The 20,700-nt window shown below is 40.2% G+C and overlaps 2 protein-coding genes across 3 annotated transcripts in view; one reads left to right on the top strand and one right to left on the bottom strand.

The window, feature by feature from the left end:
* Positions 1 to 5,089, top strand: part of PPP1R1C (protein phosphatase 1 regulatory inhibitor subunit 1C) — a 56,536-nt gene extending 51,447 nt beyond the window's left edge. Inside the window, 1 exon segment of the mRNA XM_009289568.2 lies at positions 5,001 to 5,089. Coding sequence (XP_009287843.2) covers positions 5,001 to 5,089 — 89 coding nt within the window.
* An 8,245-nt stretch (positions 5,090 to 13,334) lies between these two features.
* Positions 13,335 to 20,700, bottom strand: part of PDE1A (phosphodiesterase 1A) — a 127,530-nt gene continuing 120,164 nt past the window's right edge. For both annotated transcript variants that reach the window (XM_009289551.2, XM_009289558.2), the window contains 2 exons: positions 16,869 to 16,988; positions 13,335 to 16,542 (listed from right to left, as the gene is read on the bottom strand). In XM_009289551.2, coding sequence (XP_009287826.1) covers positions 16,912 to 16,988 — 77 coding nt within the window. In that variant the 3' untranslated portion in view covers positions 13,335 to 16,542; positions 16,869 to 16,911. The remainder of the gene's footprint in view (positions 16,543 to 16,868; positions 16,989 to 20,700) is intronic.

The following is a 20,700-nucleotide window of genomic DNA, read 5'->3' as shown; positions in this document are numbered from 1 at the left end:
GTATGGGCCACTCCTGTGCTTGGAGGAGGCTGCCACTGAAGACCTGCCAGCTCTTCCGGGCTCTGTCACTGTCACATCTGCCTCCCACTGCATCCAACTTAGCCAAAGACCTGTGGTGGATGTTGTTTTTCATTACATTAGTTTTGGGTTTTTTCTGTTGTTTTTTTAATTCAAAAATTCATTTCAGTTGGGGAAAAAAAATGAGGGAGGAGTTTCAGAGAAGTCAAAATGTATTTGACTGATAAATTCAAAACAAAATGTTCCAGAAAAAAGAAAAGTGATTTTTGCTGTTTAGTGGCATGAATACATGATTTTTGTTTTGATATTCTCATTTTTGCTGATGGAACCAGAACATATTTCATTTAGGATTGGCATAAAGTAGATATTTTTGTTTGGCCATTATCCTCTTTGGTCAGGTTTGTTTGCTTGATAATTTCAAAGTGACTTGAGTTCTGAAACTCTGAAAATCAGGCTCCTTTGTCTGTGGCTCAGCTTTGCCTTTCGCTGCTTTCTGAAAATCTGGAAATGTGTTTTTGATAGAGAGAGGATCAGCTCCAAATCATAAATCTAAATAATCCTTCAAACTTTAGGGAATTCAAATTGCCAACCAGACTTCAATCCCGAGTTTGGTAAATGTCAACACTGTTCCTTGGGCAGTGAAGTGGCATGAAGGAAGTGTTAAATAGGATGGGGAACTGCCTTAATTACTTGAGATGGGGAGCTGCCTTAATTACTCGAATCATTTTTTTTTTTCCAGGAGATATTTAATTCAGGAACACTTGGTTATTTCATATCTTGTGACACTGCTTAGCTTTCTAATCTGGTGCTTTGGTCAGATGGAGAGAAGCAAAAAGACAGCTGTTGAATAAACAGCATAGATGTTATTATGTGACCGCAAAAATGCCAGAAAGTTGTCCCATTTGCACTCATAATTTATAAGTAATCTAGAAATATGCTTTGAGGCAGTGACTTCATCTAAAAAGAATTACCAGTTCAAAGTGTACTAGTGCACGGCTGCTGAATATGGCTTAGCATTAAGGGTTTCTTCATCAGCATTAATTGGATTGAATTACCTGCAGTGAAATATGAGCCCTTTGAGGAAAAACAATTCTTGTCCTGCTGACTTCAGAAGTGGCCGAGGAGAAGGGGGGGGGGGGGGGGGGGAGGGAAAAAGAAACCAAGAGGCAGTGTTCAGACAGGCTTTGTTTTAAGGCAGAGTATAGAGTTTGAAGAACCCGTGGGTATGAAATCGCTGTCAGGGAGTGGCGAGAAGGGGCAGCCTTCGGGCTGGAAGGGGGTTTTTGCTGTCAGACCTCCTGGGCGAAGGGCAAAGCCCCAGCCAGGGTGTGAAGTTGCAGAGCAGCAGTCGGGTCGGGCGCAGAGCCCCATCCCCAGGCAGAAAGGCCAGTGGGGACTGGCGACTGGCAGAGTCAGCGGGGCGGCTCGGACCCCATGAGCTACCTCCGCACACAGGGGGAGAGCAGGGCAGGGCAACCTGGGCTGGGGGGCAGAGCAGTGAGAGAAAATGCAATGGCATCAGGACGGTGCAGGCACAGTGCTTCAGGAGAGTGAGGGTGCCCACAAATTCAGCGTTACCCACTGCCTGGAATAAGAGACACTGCTGAGACAGGGTGGCTCTGTGGATCAGCATTTGCAGTCCTCCCTGTTTGCAACTAAAATTATGAAGCTTGTGTAGTTTACGTGGAACCAGTAACTTGATGTTTTGAACTTGGATCTGCTGTATGTACAAAGAGTATCTTCTAAAATATCCCCTATATATCCCCCCCCAAATGTCCTGGTTTTGTTTTGGTTTTTTTCTATGAGTAAAATCATAGAGTCTATATTTGTTGCTCATCTTTACTACAGTGCTTTATCAATGAATAGAAACAAACCCCAAACAGCAGCATTCTGGTGCCTCTTGATTACTATTTAAGAAAGCTGAGGGCATGAACTGTGTTACTGGTGTATGAAGATTGAAAAGAAGAGTAGGAAATATCCTTTCTAATAAATTAATGTTACCATAGTAACAGTTGTAAAAATGGTTGGAGTGACCTGAGTAATAAGTTTTCACTCTATCTCTAGCCAGAATATAACCTTTCAGCAAACAATTTAGATATTGCTAAACAAAGATACTGGGTATGAATAGATCCAACGGTCCAACTTGTTTACAAAAAAATGTCTGTGGATAGAGCTCCACCTCACTACCTGCTCACCACTTGCTTCCTATTGACAAAGGGTAGGGCACACAGCTTGAATAACCCTGCTGGAGGGACACGCAAGAGCCACTGTAACGGCCTCTTCTCTTGAATTGTTTTAGCTGAGCAGGAGCTGTGGATGAATGTGCCAGTGTGCTCCTGGGCATCCCCAGCTCCAACGGCTTCTGACCTCCCTTGGCAGCCACTGTGGGTTACTGCAATGTTATGTGGCTAGATACGCTTTTAATCTAAGAGTATGATTGCTATCATTTAACTAAGTATTTTTATTACCCCAGACTTTTTTTGCACTGTAAAAGTCTGACGCTTGGTGCATGAAATGTATCTTTTCAGGAAAGCCACCAGCTTTTTCTGTCATGCGTGTTCATATGTTACTGACAGGAATTTCATCACCTGCACGTCGATTCATTCTAATTTATTTCGTTGTGTAGCTGAATGTCTTATTTCATAATGCTACATATAGTGTCAGTTAATTCTGACAACCTGATGTTGTCAGAACATCTTGAGGCTTATGAATAATGACATCAAGTCTTGTGCACTTATTGGTCAGTGTAGAAAACCCTGTGAGTCTTTACTTCCAAATGACACTGCAGCATTTAATGACTGGCAGAAGTGAAGGCAGGCTGTAGAACGGAGGTTGTGAAAAAATCATTAAATAAGATTGATAGTTGCCTGCTACGTGAAAATCAATGGGTAACACTCACTGATGTCATTCCTTTCCATTTCCTGCAATTTTCACATTGAATATTGCAATTAAACCACACAGCCAAAAGTCTTCACTCTTACTAAAAATACCATTCCATGAAGCTTTACCATACTAACTGTATATCACACGCCCTCTTCTCTGTCCATAACTTTCCCTTTTCATCTTTGAAAAACTTCCTAAAAAGTGATACATCCAGGCTCTTAGAAATTCCTGTTTGAAGTACTGAATAGTAGCTGTTAGATGGGTACTGCGAATGTGAAAGAAATGGCTCTGTAAGTCCAGAGATAAACAACAGGAGACAAATTTGCCCTACAAACACAATATCATTTTGAAATGAATGTCCATTAATATATAGTTAGGTGAAATCACGTTTAAGGTGTTTGTCTTACTAAAGAGCGTTGCTAAAGAGGCCAGCTTGGTGGTAGCTGAGCAGCCTAGAGTGTTTCTTCATGTATCATAGTTACTTAATTGGAAATGGTTTGATTATTGCAGGGCAGACTTACAAGTACTGTGGCTTGGGAGCATTAATTTATTTGCTTGTTTTACGTCTGAGAAACAGTTTCCCAGGGAACCAGGTACTGTGTGGAGAAAAGAAAAAGAGAGGAGCCCAGAGCCCAGCACTGAGCAGTGATGGGCTCCTGTTGGAAGTGGAGCAGGCTGAGCTTCTGTTGTAAGACCCATTGTAAGATCCTGTTTTCAGCTATTTGTAAAAAAGCAGCAATTCCTCTTCCTCACAATTTGAGGTAATCTGGATCTTGCCCTGTATGCCTTGAGGGTGCACCCCTTTCTGAAAATTGTGCCTCTGCAAGTGCATGACAGTGGGGTGTTTGATTATCCAGCTGTGGTTATCTAAGCAACGGGGGTGCAATTTCTCCTCAACAAACAGAGCAACTGATGCATAAGTGAAGCTTTTTTTCTGACAGTTAGAAATAGTGAGTAGAACTATGTATGATCTGTAACGAAGTCAAAAATATTTTCATGTTATGGCAGTAATGACACCAGAAAACTTAATTCAGGCTTACATTTTGTTGAAATCACACATTTTTGACTAACAGTTATGTTCCCACTATGACTGTTTTTGTTAAAAACTAGGGGACCCAGAAACTAATCTTGTGCATTTGCTGTTTAGATTTTTTGAAAATAACAACCCCTGTTCTCTGGTCTCTCTTCCCTGTCATCTTTTTAGCTTGATTTTGCCTCTTTTTTTAGCTTGAATTCTTCTGTCACACCAAGGTGGAGCTGAGAAGATGGGATTAGGCCCATTCATTGAGGCCTGTTTGCTTGTACTGAACACGGGACAGGGAAAATAACTTTGCAATTTGATTAATTTTCATAGAGCCTATTTCACTTGCTGGCTGAAACCACCCAGCAGCAGGGACTTCACAACTTTCTTCAAAACTAAACTTCCAAATATCCTGTGATATGTATTTACCCTTTTCATCCAGCCCCGCATGGTATTTAAAGGTCAACAGAATACACTCTCCATGTGCGAAATGATTCAACTTTGTCACTGCTTTGGCTCCGGCAGTTCCCTCTCTGTTAGGTGCGATGCTCTCTTTGCTCTGTAGGTCGTGTACAGCCTATGGGGACACACGTTGGCGAACATCTCTGGTGCACATGGGAAGCTGTGACCATGGGGCACTGGGTCCGTGTGAGCAATGACCTTCAGCGGATCAATCTCAGAAAGAGGCTCAAGTTGAAATTCTGGCAGAATAATTCCCATGTCTACTGTCTGAGCCTTGAAAAGTTTTAACTTATTTGAGATGGGCAATACTAATCTGATCAAAGATCACCAAGGAAAAAAGAGATGCAAATACTCTTCTGTTCTCCAAGGTGCCTTTCAGCAGTTTTTCCAACAAAACATGATAAAATTCCTAAGAGCCTATATTCAAGGAAGAGAATATTTCTGTTGGTAATACACCCTAGCACTGTTTGAACTAAGAGGTTTATGAAAAAGGGAGTCAGTATGGACTTTAAAAAAACCCATTCCATGAGCTTGGTTTTTTGTTTGTTTCTTCCTTCAGGAAGAAAATGTCCAACACAAGCTAACATAACTTTAACCAAGACTTCTATATTTTCAGGGATTAAGCATCTGAAGAGTCAGAGTGATTCAGCGTTTCCAGAGGAAGAAGAGGGAATTAGTGAAAGGGAAGAGGAATGGGGCCATTAAAGAGCGTGGAGCTGCCTCCAGCCCCCTCACAGAGAGTAAATGAGCTGCGCAGCCGTGCGTGCATCAGACCATTCGCCACTGCTTGTGTCCCTGCATCGCAGCGCTCGGCGTGCTGGCAGCGCCGGGGCTCCCTGGGGAGTGCCCTTGGCTGGGTTTTACAGCCACCTGCAAATTTGTTCTGTGATCCTTATACCCGAAGATAAAACAGTTATTTTAAAGTCATTTTTTCTTTCATTTTCTATGACTTAGAAATGTAATTTGCAAATGTGTTAGTGACCTGACATCGGTACTGCCAGAGCTTAACTACTGCGTGTGAGCTGTACTCTAAGACCTGTTGTAAATAAAACTGATTTAAAAGCTACAAAATAAATATGTTCATTTAGACAAGATTCTATATCGTACAGTGGGTTTGTCCAACGTGCAGTTCATAGGAAATGATCCTACCAGTTAAGGGCAGCTTTTACCAGTATTGTTAGAGTTACTTGCAGTAATGTAGATAGAAACAAAATAAGCAGAGGTGACTCTTAGTCTAGTGAAGAGGGATGCAAAGACATTCTTCCCTGTGTTCCCTGGATATGCAACGCTTAAAGTACTTGTCTTGCTTTTGGTCTGAGGCTGTCTAGTCGCACCAGCCAAAATGATTTGTTTTTGCACAAGATCATTGTTGTCTGGAGGTGTTAGAAAAAGTTTCGATTTGGGAATCAGGGGAAACACAGGAGTGTGCGAGACCCGTGAGCAAGGTCCCACGCACCAGCTGAGCCACGGGAAATGCCAATATTCACCTTCATCACCTGCAGCAAGTACAGGGTACAGCCTTCTCTGAGAAAAAGGGCCAGATTATTCTGCATTTGTCACAGTTTCAGCCAGTAAATGGCAATATATCAAGCTGTGGTGATTTAGCATGTGTCTGAGCCCTAGGGTTTTTGGTTCAAGTTTGGCATGGTTCATACCAATTTCATTTGTTAGACCACGCAAACTCTATGGCATAAAATGAAATAAAGTGGAGAAGGAAAACCGTGTTTCTTCAAAGTCACACTTGACAGATCATTTCCTTTTTTATCAATGGCCAATTTTTAAACCAATTCACTGTCATTTTGTATTAACTGTTTGCCTTTGATACAAAGTTTTACCCTTGGTTTAGCTTTCCACTGTTTTGAGTCTCTTTTAAAGGGCTGAGCTAGCAAAAGAAAAAAAAAAAAAAAAGGAGATGAAGTATATGAAAACACAGAGCCTTTTGTCTATGCCTTGCATGGTGGTTTCACTCTCAGTCTGAGCTCTTCCATGAAGACCTCCCGAGAACAGGATCTGCCAACAAGTGTTTCTTTATGTTTGGGAGCCATCTTTTTGCCCTCCATCTGTATCTCTGTTATCTGTCCTCTTTGTTGCCATTTTCTGCAGAAACACTGCAAAGAGGATCCATGACTCCAGCTCAGCATGGGTGTGCAAGACGGACTAAAAGAAGGACTCTTCAGTTGTACAGAAGCAGCTACAGGACTTAGGGGACTGAGGGCTTTTTATGCCACAAACAACAAAAAGAAGTGACCCTTCAGAAAACATTTGAATGGACCAAAGTTAAGACTGGAACGGTAGCAAGAAGAGCTGGGCACTGGTCCCAGCTTTGCCACAGCTTTGCTTTCGCACAGCACTGGGCTTTTCATGTAGTCACTCGTTGCCACAGTACTCCCAGTTTTAAAAGAGTCATCGGTGTATAGCCTCCCACCATCTATCTGTGTTGCTAGCTAATAAAGCGCTTTTGATATTAATGGCTTTTTGCTGGTTATTAGTACCCATAGGCTTCAGATGAGGACTGTCTAGGACATATAGGCAAATGAAAAAATGTGCGTGAATTATACTACTTAATACCAAGACAAGGTATCGAACACTTTGGAATCTCAACATTTCAAAAGAAACACAAAACACCTGATAAGAGCTTGGAGAATTCATCACTGAACACCCTGTTTCAGGGTGACTGTTGGACCTGAGGATGATTACACTTTATAAATAACAGGAAAAAATTAAAAATAGATTTAGTTTGAACTGGATCTGAGTATTTCCAGGATTGTTACTGCAGCAATGAGAGGACAACAATTCTGTTTTACAGCCGTGATCTGGATGAAACATCAAGGTCTGATAAGAGCCTCAGATAGCCACACCAGTATTTAGATGCGTCTCTAAATCCAGGCCTTATCATCTCCCTATGTCTAAATATTCCAGCTGTGTTTTATCATTTTAAAAGCCTGTTTCTTTCTCGACCCAAGGTTATGCAAGCAGCGTGTCTGAGTACAGGAATAGACCACTCCTTTCTGGCAAAGGGACAGGACTTCTTGCAGAGATTTTACTATAGATCCACCCTGATGACTTTTGCTGGTGGGACCTCATCTGAAGGAGAAAGTCAGGACACGCATTTTTTTTTTACATCAGACATTTTTAGTTTAAAAAGATAAGCAAGCCCTGTTTGTCTGATCTTCCACTTGTGAGGCATACGGCAAGTGGAGCTATAAGGAAAGAATCAGTATAACAACAGAGCCCAGAAAAAAAAGTGCTTGTCATAAAGCAGAGCTGAAACACTGCAGTGGATTGTCAGTGAACCCCGTGATAGAAATGTCTGGGTGTGGGGAAATTGGGAAGGAAGGTCAGGAAAAGCAGTCTGCTTACTAAACTGGGTCTTTTCTGGGTTTTGGCACAGACTCTGACATTTAAAAGCAGCCCTAAATAGAGAGCCTCTCATATGCTTTAGCATATAATTGAAAGCTCTGGTTGTCTCATAGCATGGTGAGCTCCATATAGGTACACTTGAACGATGTAGGTCTCTGTGGGAGTCAGTGGTCAATCATTGTTGCCCAATGTGTTTATGTCACCAAAGCATGGATTAAAACAAACAAAAAAATCCATTAATTTTGTCTTTTGTGCTAGTGTAAATGAATCAATAGGGGATTGAGAAAGTAGATAAAAAGTTAGTGAACACCAAGTGTCTCAAAGAAAATGCCAATATGAAAATACCTTAAAGGAAAATTGTGATGACATGTTCCCTGTTTGAGCTGTCTCCTCTCACAATACCTGCTCCTGCTGGGGAGTACTTACAGGTTTGGTGGGACCAGGATTTTTAGCGATGGATTGTATTAGTTCATCGTCCACAAACAGGCTGATGGAAAAAGAAAGCAGAGAAAACCCACCCAGGCAAGGAATGAACATAGTTCTGTCCTAATGAGCAGCTCTGATTTGTGTTTTTTTCCCCTTCCCTTCTCCACGTTCTTAAATCTACTGCCTTTCCATGCTGTGGTATGGTTGCTGTTGTTCTTGCTTTCAAGGTATTGCAGGAGATGTTATTTGCAGAATTGAAAGGAAGCTGTCTCCTCGGACTGATCTCAGTCTTTTCCCAGTATCCCTTAACTCATTAATGTACGGTGGTTTAAAGGCTTTTTGTTATTGCATTTTACAGCCTTGTTTCTTTTTCATACACTATACTTGTAATTCCATGACAGGTTCTTCCCTTCAGAGAGATTTATTGAGACATTGTGCTAATAAGTTATTTGGAAAAATTCCACAGCTTGACTTACAGGATGGTATATGTTGTTTATTCTCCAGGTGCAAAACCAGATAATACTTAAATAGATACAAAGAGCCAAGATTTAAAAGTCCTTTCTAAAGCATAATTTCCACTGAAGTCAGAGGATTTTCACTTGAGAATGGCCACAGGTTTTGGCCAACAGCATACTTTCTTTTGGGGAAATGTGATGTGTAGTATACAGGAAAGCTTCTCTTATCCCGCTACCAATTTAATTACTGAATTTCTTGCATTTTTTTAAGATTGCCATAAATGCTGTTGAAGTATTCAAAGACTACCCCACTGTCTTCTCATAATGTCATTATTTGTCCCCAGTAATGGAAACTGAAAAATCACCATTAGTTCTTGCACCACTGGTGTTTCTGAAGCAAAACTATTGCATCCAACACCATTGCGTCAACGCTGAGGCACGGCTGCAGGCAGAGGTCCTGCTGCCCATGTTTGGGCCAGGGACTCCCATGGTGTCTAGGGTCCAGGCCAGTAAGTAAGGAAGGGACTTCCAGTTCGCCTGCATTTCCTCTAACAGACTACAATGCCAAGGGCCAGGCGAGTAGCAGCTTTTGCTCTTTAGAAAATATATTTATTATATTCCACAAGGCAAACTGTTGGGTGGCTGTCCAAGCTCTCTCCAGAGCTGGTCTGGGTAGGCTGCAGTGCTGTGGGAGGTTGGGGAGGCACCTAAGCGGGGCTCCTGCAGGCTGTGGGGCTGCTTTTGTAAGAGCCTAGCAGCTGGCACCGTACGATGAAACATCCCTAGCTCAGTGCAGGGTGCCCCCCTCATTTTCTTTCTCTTACAGACTGAGACACAGGGTTTTTTATGAGGGACCTTATTCCTGCAGTACATAAGGCGTCATCTATCCCCTAGCCCTGGGGGTACAATGTAAGGGCATATTTAAAACATGCTGTCCCTAAAGCTCCCCTTTCTTCCTCTTCTATGGCATCCACGTTGGTGCTCAGGCCCACAGCTGTTCTTTTTCTTTTTTTCTTTTTTTTTTTTTTTCTTTAGCAGCTCAGTGCAATGGTGAGTTGCGGTAAGAGTTTCAGTTGTTCTGTTGGTTCCTGACATGAAATTACATTTGACCTTTTCACGCAGAGCATTATACTTGGCAATGAAGTGGATGCTAAATGTCTCCTATGCTTTGCTGTATTCTCTCCTTTATCCTCCAGTGAGAATAGCAGCACTTTGGGCAAATCTCAAGCAAGAAATTTGTGTACCCTCTACTAAACTTCAGGCCACTTGGTAACAGGCTACTAATCTCCAGTTACAGCAAAGTTGGCTGATGGAGTTTATACAAGTCCAATATCTATAGAAGGGGCATTTCTGCTATATGGTTTTCTGATGTTTGTTTTGTTTTGTTTATTAAATAATCTGGGCTTTTTAGGGCAGAAGGAATATTTTGTACTACTGCTAGGCCAAACATACTCTGTTTCAATTTTGTAATGATTCATTTGCTTAGTATATACTGACCCTTAGTGGTAAGCTGAGATTTGAATTGCATTGCCAAGTTTCTAAATTTTGCTTTTCTCTTTGGCCCAACTGTTCAGAAAATGGCAGGAATATTTGCTGTGCATCAGGACAGTCTATCTATATAAATAGCCCACATTGTCTTCAACAGACATAATCGGCATGTTGAAATAATGATGACAGGTGTTATTAGCTCTTCTGAAGGGAGGGCTGTGGGAAGCGGGGGTGTCGAAAGGTTATTCCAAAATGCAAAACAAAAATGTTGGCATTGAGAAGCAATACTCTCCACATAATGAGAAACAAATAAGAACTCAGTATCTGGCACTAACGAACACCTCAAGCTAACTGTGGAACGAGTATTAATTAGGTTTCCAAAATAGCATCTTTCTGAAAAGCAGCTGAGGTGTAATATTGGTCCTTATTAATCAAAGCAATGGGACAATGTGAACGCTGCAAAAAATAAATGGTTTGCAGATGGCTGTGTGCATCTTTAATAACGACAGAAGAACACAAGTTACAGCTTTAAATGCCAGAGACCCTTTCTGCATCTTCTCCTTTTCAGAGAGCGATATTTGCAGTTTTCAAGGCAGTGAGGAAAGTGTGTTGGTTTCTTATTACATTTTCCCTGCAGCATAAATTCTGTTGATGTGCTTCCCTAATCATGCTAATTATACTGCCATATGTTGCTCTCATCTTTCTTTTTCTCTCCTAATGGGACATAGATTCTCTCTTTTGAATATGTCATTTGTTTATTACATTTATCAAGGGTTTTAACATTATATGGGACTTTTAATTGCTTTTTTAAACACTCAGCAGATTGAATATTAAAAACAGACATGAAGGTCAATTATAAATAATACTTAAATTGCTCATCCCATTTTTATTCTCTAATTTACTGGAAATATCAACTCTGTAGCCCTGCTCCTGTACCTACTATTTACTTGAGAACACGCACATGTCCCTCAGAACTACTCTGGCTGCAGTCACAGTTCTGCCCTACCCCAAACCACCTTGTGACTAACAGAACAGGGGTCTTTCTCGGACAGGAATGCTAAAATAAAGATGCATCATGCATCATATTACAATGCTTGACACAAATATGCTGCCATTCATTCCAGTTGTGAACTACTGGAGTACCCCAAACAATAAAGACGAATGTTCATTTCTGACTGGAAAGAAAAATACAGTTCTCTCTCAAAGGAGAGACGTCTCAATGAAAAAGAAGCACAATTTCAATAAGAATTTAAGATGACTTAAAGTTGAGTGGTGCTTTGTACAGAGTCATTAGACGCTCAGAGTACCCTCCACTGCAGAAAACTATCAGCAAACCAGCTGAATACAGAGAAAGCAAGAGACAACCAATTACTATCCAATTATCAAATTAATTCCTGGTATAATGACACCGGCTCTTTTGGCTTTCATGGAATTGCATCATTGGTGAATGTGACCCTTTGGCTCATTGAATTTGGATGAAGATAATCATATCAGGCTTTATACAAATAAATAGCAAATACTTTCATGTTATTTGATGTTTGTTCATGGTATTATGATACAAGTCCCAAAGTCTTCCTCTAATGAAAGTCCTTCTTGCAGGTTCAGGAGCGTTACTTGTACATTAGCAGCATTAGGCCCTATGTGATGATGAGATAGCTTTATAACTACAGTCCAAACAAAGGTGAAAAAACATCTATTCTGCTTAACCGTGTTTCAGCTCAAGGCCCAGATTGTACCTGGGCCTTGGTTTTGAGTTTGACCACCTTATTTATGTATAATCTTATATTACTGCAGGTTTGTGATAATGATCTATACAGGATGTTACAAACGCATAAAACTCATCAGCTTTAAAGTTCATATATTATGTAATTTGTCAGAAAAGCATATTTGGTTAAGATATTATCTATCCAAGCTCAGCTAATGGAAAGTTCTCCAACAGTTCTCCACAAAAGGGCTATAAGCAAAGGACTTGCCTAAGCACAAGGGAAGTATTTTACAGCAAAGTTCAGCTATCAGTTAAAATCTAACAGTTAAAATCCCAGGTTTTATAAGAGATTTTTCACATTTATAACTTTGTGGTTATGACTTGCTTCTTTGTTCCCAGGGGACTATTTGGACATTCACAGTTTGATAAAACTTCTGAATGTTTGTCCTGGGACATGGAAAAGGGGTTGCTGGAGACCCGTTAAATAATTAAATGACCAGGAAAGTAAAATTATCCCAGGGAAGTGGCCTAAATGTTTGCATACTGTGTTTGACAGAGGACACTTTATGTTCCTCATAGTATTAAACGCCATTTCCACTCATTTTTCCATACCAGTTTTCAAGGATGTGTTTTTTCAAAGAATGATTTAAAAGTGGATGCACTCCCTTCTCAGACAAATCTTTGCCTGCTAAACTACTGTAAATTTAAATTTCTTTAAGTTGCTGTTGAAGAATATTAGTTGTACTTATATTTTTCTCCTTCTCATGTAATAACTGTATAGTCTGTTAAAAACATACATTTTAGACACTAACCACTGGGGATCTTGATTTATTTGTTAATTTGAAGTTATTTTGGTCACAATAGTTGCTTGTTTGACTTCTGGTGTTTATACAATAGAAGGTCTTTTGCACATGTAGCTGGGATAGCATCTGGGAAAAAGGAACTGCAAAGAATGTGATATAAAGTAGTTGTCTTGATTTATATCCATCATGTACCTTGTTAAAATTTGATACACATCTAGGTCAGTGGGATTCTTTCCATTGATTTCCAATTTGAGTAGGAAGGGGGCCTGTTTACTCCCTGCTCCACTGAACTCAGCTGACTAAATTTACACCGTGCCATGGAAGTGCCTCTGAAAGTCATACCCTTCCTGAAGAATTGTTGCTAACATGAACAGTCCCAGTGACTCCATCCATACCAACTCATGGTAAGAATTTTTTTGGGGTGAAAAAATGTTCTGTTGGTTATGGTTTTCCTCACCTGAGGGCTATTTTAGCAGTAAAGGCTAAGAAAGCAAGACATGCTTAAAGAAATTGTTTTCACAAGTGCTATGAGGATGCAAGTGAGCTTGTATGGCAAACCAGCACAGTTAAGGAAAAAGCGTGGAGTCACAAGCAGGTGAAAAGGTTGGAAACAACCATTTATGCTCCGTCACTTTTCAAAGACAACCATACGTAAATGAGCAAATACGCTTCAGGAACGCAAATTTGGAACTAACTCAGGAGCTTCACAATCCTTGCCCTCAAATCAAATTTATTTGGGAATATCATCATAGGAAATACGGACAAATACAGCAGAATAAAAACACACGGTTGTAGATTGCCTTGTTGAAAATTAAATAAAAAAATACTGGCTAGATCATAACCCATAACAATATTACATAATATATCTGTCAGATATCTCAAGATAAAAATACAAAATAAAACTCTTGAGGGCTAATCTATAGCTACAGCTCCTCAGTGTGCTCAATGCAGGGGTACATGCCCATAATGCTGTGGGAGAGATGCATATACAAACACCATTTCTTATGGCCCCATGCAGTGTTTTGGTAGCGCAGCCTTACAGGTTTCAGAGAGAAACTATTGTTCAGGAAGAGGCCCTCTCAAGAAGCCTTTCTGCCATCCGAACGCGAATTTCACCCAAGGTCAAAGCCTTAACTAACACGTGTTGGCTATATCGGTCTTCTCCACCAAAGAAAATTTCTCCTCATCCAAACAACACACTAAGCTTTGGGTCATGTCCAGGTAAAATCTTGCTAAGAATAAAGGAAGAAAGAAAGAGAATCAGCTGGCATTAAAGAAAAACTAAGGACTCTTCTTCTTGTATTTCAGTAACATCTACCACAGTGATTAAAACTGAATACAAATGAGCAAATAGGATTATTTATACACAAATCACATCTCTATATTAATGAATGAGTTCTGCGGGCACTGAGTGCCTCCTGCGAGATCAGGAACTCCTTCTAGTTTCTGCAGTGCCAGATCTTGATGCCGGGTATAATAATAAAAGGACACTGAGAACCCCACAGGACGCTCCGAGTACTCCGCAGAACCTGTCATAATTTCTGCCTGTATTTCCAGGAGAAAATTCTTGCAGAGTATATAAGTCACGATGGGACAGAGACACAGAGGAAAAAAAAAGTCAAGTTCAACTATGGTAAAAGTCTGAAATTGAAAATACAACAAAAACATTGAATTCTGATTGCTCCAGACTTTCAGTCTCAGTGAACTATAAATTACAATGTTGAAGAACACTTTGTAACAAACAAATACCTAACTGGCCTAGTTCTTAAAGGTATCAGTCATCTCTCGTTCTTTTCAAATTTGGTGGGAACTGCAGATGCTCAACATATCTGAAATAAGGTCCCAAGTTCTCAGATCTTAAACAAGAAGATTTTCTGCTGCCACAGCATATGGCAATTTACAATTAAAAAAATGTCTGATATGACCATTATGTTTCTTTTCTTGTCATAATGACAATAAGAAACCATAAGATGGTTTACATTTTATTATAAAGAAAAAAAAGAGTCCAACATTCCCAAAAAGGATGCAGAGGTGCACGGAGTGGTCCAGGCTACTAATGATTTGCTCAAACACTAGCAAAGAATATATAAATTCTTAACTCTTAGCAAAAAATATCGATTGCATTATAACATATATGATACAATTCCATTTGTTAACTGCACTGTACAGAAATTTGTCCATGCTAAATACAAGCCTGGACCAGATACACAAAACAATTTAAATGCACTTTTTACATCCTATATGCACAAACATTTCTTAAGTTAAAACTATGCACACTACTTATGCATAGCATGTATATGGCTTACATATTCAATGACAGGAATTCCACCTTTTGGCGTGCCCTTATCCCAGGGCTCGGAGCTCTCACTGTTCCCAGCTCAATTTCGATTGCTCCGCTGTCAGAAAAGAGACAGTCAACAGGTATGATTGTGTAAGGGTCCCTTAGTCTAGGGTGATTGTTTTACGATTCCTTCTTCAATCAGGACAAAGCGATCCCTTGTTGAGGTTGACCCTGATGCCTGTTGAGCTCTGGTTAGATCCCTGAAGCAGCAGATGAATAGCACATAGGTTTCAGTTGTCCGTCAGCCTCTGCACAGAGGGGAGTGCCACCGCCCACACGAGTCCTCTTCAGAGCAGACCATGGGTGATTGTAAAGACTTTTTGGTCAGTGAGGTAATAACCACAGGGTCCAAAAAGGAGAACTGGGAGTGCAGTGACTGGAGCCACCCGAGCGCCTACGATGCAAAGGGGAGCATGGAATTTTCCTGGCAGGTTCCAGCAGAGGGAAATGAGGTTGGCTGCAGCTGCATGGGATGCCTGGGCAAGCCAGGAGGGGTCACGTGCAGCTGGAGGGAAGCGGAGATGAAAATGGAGTCTCTTTCTGGGCACAGTTTGGGCTGGAGGGCTCATTCTGAGGCTTCTTGCAGAGGTAACTGCCTGCGTGCTCCGTTTTCACTGCCTCTCAGAGAAAGATGGTCTGGTGTTTTCTTTTAACGAAAGAAATGCTAGCAAGGATTTGCTGGATCCACGTTGTCACCCTTGCATTTGAGACAAACTGTGATATAAGGCCTCAGTGTCACCTTCCAGTTCTGTCTGAACTGAACACACTACTTTGCTGAAGTGAAACAATTTTCATGTATTCCTGCAGCTGTCGCTTCCGCCCTACAAAACAATAAGCACCAGCTTCATGGTAGGGCTGACACCATTGCTGATGTCTTCCAAAATACTATAGGACTGAGAATGTTTTAATCTTTAATACTGAATGCTATTTAATTAATTTTAAAGAGATATTTCAAATACTGATTTGTTAAACACCAGTTCTCTCCATATAGTAGCCACCACAGTGGGGAAGAATCATCATTCACGCAGGCTGGTCAGGATAACTCTAGAACTTCCCTGTACAGTCTACATATTTTTATTTCCAGATATTTTAAGGAAACTAACAAGTAGGACTTTAATGTTGCATGCAGATGGTTGCATGAACAAGTATCTATAACAATGTTTCATTTTGCCTTTCCCTTTCCATTGGACGCCAGTAGCAGTGACACGTAGCAGCAATCCAGTGCAGATGATAAATGTTGTGTTTTCACATGTCTCATGGTTAACTGGAAATGCCTGGTGTCAGTGACGCAATAAAGCGAGGTCCAACTTTGGCTGAAAAAAGTATTTTGGCTAGTTTAAGAAAGCAGAATAGAAGAGGAAATAGCAACAACAAATACAACTGAAATCTTGCGAGTTGTTAAGTGCCTTGAGTTACCAGCTCAGGGTTTTACATTTCACACTTTTGATCATTGTTGTGGTAAACCACAACAATCGTTTTGTCCAATCACTCTCCACGGAAACAGGATGATCCAAGAACAAGTTGACAGATAACAGCATCTGAGAGCACGGGGTAGGAACAGCTAGAGTTCTTCTTTTCTCCTGCAACAGAAGTCAAACGAAAATTCATAAGCAACAGATTTTTAGTACCATTACTTCCAGTATTTAATATACTTGAACTGAGGATGGTTTATTGCATGACCATTTAGTCTGACATTAATGATTCAGAGATGTAAAAGTATTTTTTTTCCCTTCTTTATATTGAATGGCTTTTAAGGGGACATAGAAAGTGGGGTGTACTGTGTCCCCATTTAAAAATGTTGTAATAAAACCACAACTGGAATAGAACAAAGAGGATAATAACAGCAGTAAGTGAGTCTTTATGGTATAAAACCCTCCCCATTATAAGAAAGAAATGACAAAATTACCTGTCGTGCCTGAAATGTCAGAAGCTTTTAAGAAATAGCAAATCTAGTTCTCTATCAGTGCTTCTTTCTGCTCAGTGGTTTTTACAATATCTTCTGACTTCTTACAGTGTTTAGGCTCACCTGGAAGATAAACAAACGCGATTGGGAACCTGAGTGAGGAAGTTAACCAAATTAAGAGAATCTGCACAGCCCTAGACAGACAGGAATCTTTCCCCCCGACTTTTTTAAGGTTAAAATGAGGTTTCAGGCACTGCTTTCTTTAACTGCTTTCTCACCAGAGTAAGCACAGGATTGAATTAACGAAACATTATGGTTTATCCATAAGGCAAAAGATAGAATGAAAGCAATAGATCACATCATGAAACAAAAATATGAAGACATTTACGTGAGTAAGTGTTAATAAAGTGGGTTTGGTTTTGGTTTATTTTATCTTGCAACTTGCTGAAAGTCAAAATTCACCCTCTGCAGCAAAGTGCTGTTTAAATCCTCTTTAATGTAAGCTTTCAAATTGGGAGTAAGCTTCTCTCAGATAATGAAAGATGCCAGTGTCAAGTTCTAAGAATTCAATTAATTCAATCAGATAGGAGAAATGACACCGAGTGACACAAGCAGCTTTCAAACTAAGTGATACAACATGAATTTCAAACCTCCAATCACAATATTAAGCTGTTGCTTAGACTATTCCTTCAGTAATTTTGAATGAGTACAGCTGAGGAAATTAAAAACTGAGATAGTAGGCATGAGGAGAATGTAGCAAACTTACAGTGTTATTTACTAACTCTATAGTAACTTCTCAGTTTTAACCAGTTGATTGACTGATCCCACCAGTGATTAATAATGCTGAACTGAAAATGTGAAAAACAAAAAGCACAGAAGTCTCAAAGCAGAGAAGATGAGCTGGGAGAAGCATAAAAGTTATAAAAATAAAAATACAGTTAGATGAGGAGAATGTAGCAAACTTACAGTGTTATTTACTAACTCTATAGTAACTTCTCAGTTTTAACCAGTTGATTGACTGATCCCACCAGTGATTAATAATGCTGAACTGAAAATGTGAAAAACAAAAAGCACAGAAGTCTCAAAGCAGAGAAGATGAGCTGGGAGAAGCATAAAAGTTATAAAAATAAAAATACAGTTAGGGGAAGATTTTTGAAAGATAGAAAACAAAGGTACTGGCAGCTGAAAGGGAAAGCGGATGATGTGTGACCTGAAAGGAAAATTGAAAGATGGCGGGTTGAAGTTGAAGAAAAGGCTCTCAGTTTAGAAAAGAGAAAGGGAAGAGAGGAAAGGGAGTGAATGAGAATAAGGAAAGAAGAAAATTAACAGCTATGAATCCACCATGGCATCACTGTAAACAAGTGAGAATTGCTACTGATTTTACCCTTGTTTCATTGCCGTGAACGGTGGCAGAGTGGGCGCTGCCCACTCTGTAATGCGGCCACCAGCAGATGGGCCATATTCCCCCAAGCAGCACTCTTCCCCACCCCCTTATTTTACATAAATTTAGTGTGGGTGGAATATAGACAACCAAGTCTCCAAGTCTTGAAATTGGACTAACATGAATTAGAACAAGAATTTCTCCAGACCTTTCAGCCTGCGGTTGTTTTTGGAGGGGTTTAGCAAAACTTTTATTATTATCCATAAAAACAAAAAAGGGGGTGGGGAGGGGTATGAAAGTAAAACCTATTGATCTAAATATTTAAATTTTATACTTGGCATAGAGTGGTTAGTAGTTTTAGGAGTGGGATAGGAGTGGTTTGTGGAGGCCTTAAAGCAAAAACTGTATGCTTAATTTTCATAAAAGCTAAACATTAATTTCTAAACCATACATAACTTTCCTCCTGTCAATGCATCAGTTCTTTTGTGATAAACTCTGCCCTATGAATGGTTGCTAATGGCTGTTACTTTATAATCCCTATCCTTTTTATAAAAACATTGTTTGCTCTTTTAATATACCTTCCCTCCATCCTCATCCCATGCACGAACACGGACGCCTTCCCTTAGTACCAGGATTCTGATTTACTGTTACTCTGTTTACCCACACAGTGTGCACAAGGAACGCTAACGAACCAGGCACCACAGCGATCTGCGCCCGCTTTGCATGGATGCAAAGGGTTCCACACTTGACTGAGCACCACAGGACCACCGCTGCACTGAACGGTCACCAGCATTTGCATGGCACGGATGATTCTTTGATGCCACTTGCATTACCATAAATCAAACTGGCATGTTGTTGATGTGGATCTGTCCACTGCTATTTAACCTGGCTATCCTCTGGAGGCTTTCAGTTACTGACTGCTGATGACGTTGAATGCTTTGTATAATTCGATGTGACTGGGTAGTCCTCTACTGTCATATAGAGTGAAGTTACTGATAATCTGTTTTATCACAGATTTATTATCTCCTTTACATTTTGATATTAAGGATTAATGTGGCTATCATCATGAGTGAAAAGTTAAAAGTGTGCCAATTAGCATTTATAAATCATTGAAACAAGGAGTTGTTTAATTAAACATAAGCAGTTTTTTAAAATTAATGTTCTAATTAATAAATCACTCAGGAGAAAAGGAAAATCACCACTTAAAAAAAAATCACCTTATAATAGTTCCACTTAACCTTGTAACATTCAATTACATGAAAGCGAGATGATGGAAAGGACAAAGGTATTGTGGAGAAAAACGACATTGAGTCACAACTGGAGTTCTTGTAATAGCGACCCTCTGGTTCTCCCTTCGCACTGACCAGGACACAGGGCAGAGCTACTCCTGTTTGTTAATAAAACGCGACAGTCTGCAAGAACTATACCTAGAAAGAGATGTGATACAGGGAGAGGAAAACAGTCCCTTTTTTCTTTTTTTAATGGGGAAGCCCCTTCATCACGGTACATCCAAACATCCAGTGACAGTTCCCAACAATGCAGATAGATCATCCTCCCCTGTGTTCCCCATCTTTGTTATAATTCAGTCGCTTACCCACAGAAAACCAAACTGAGTTTTCTGCTTTTTATAAAGACAGAACAATGACAGCTAACATATGACATTTCAATCTGAATACCTATGTTGCATTTCTTCTTACTTCCTATCTCTTTCTCCCAGCCCCAGCGCCCTCAGGCGCTTACTTCTCCGCCCCGGGAGTCAGCAAGCACTCTGGACATCGCTTTAGTCTTCTACCCCCACCCTCAGTACAGAAAGTACAGAGGTAGAAAAATCTAGCATGGAGAGTGCTAATAATGTCCTGATAGATGTATAGTGCTTCTTAGAATACTCTAATTTATTAATACTCTTAGAAAACTCTAATTTGGGAAGCAAGGAAAAAATGTAAGGTCATGTGTATGCTAACTTCTGCTTGCTCAAAGCGACATTCCATTGAAAATATCTGACCTTGGTTAAGAGAGTCCTGTCTGGATCCACCGGCCATCAACAGAGGTGCAAAAGTGAAAAGTGGGGATGCTACCCGTGCTATATCTCCCTTCTGTGCCGACTGCTACTGCATCATACACAACACACTCAAACATTGCTTATATAGAGAAAAAGGAGGGGGGAGTGAGAAGAGAAAACAGAGACTGCTGTGCTATTTGTAGTTATGAGGCTTCTACGTACTGCAGCAATGAAAACTCTTGCAAAAAACACTAATATTAAGTATCTACATTTAGACAACAACAATGACAGTTTAATGCAATTCCCTCCATTTAGAATGATATTAAATCATTTCATCACTGTGAAAGAGAAATGTGAAACACTTTAGCCTGAGTTTTCCCTTTGGTATTGAGTATTGCAGACTATTCCAATACTAAATGCCTGCATTGCCTTTCTTTTCAGTTATCTTTAACATT

The sequence above is a fragment of the Aptenodytes forsteri genome, unplaced genomic scaffold, assembly GCF_000699145.1.
Source record: "Aptenodytes forsteri isolate BGI_AS27 unplaced genomic scaffold, ASM69914v1 Scaffold442, whole genome shotgun sequence".
Lineage (NCBI taxonomy): Eukaryota > Metazoa > Chordata > Aves > Sphenisciformes > Spheniscidae > Aptenodytes > Aptenodytes forsteri.
The sequence above is the reverse complement of the archived record's forward strand: the minus strand, read 5'-3'. Positions and strand labels throughout refer to the sequence as shown.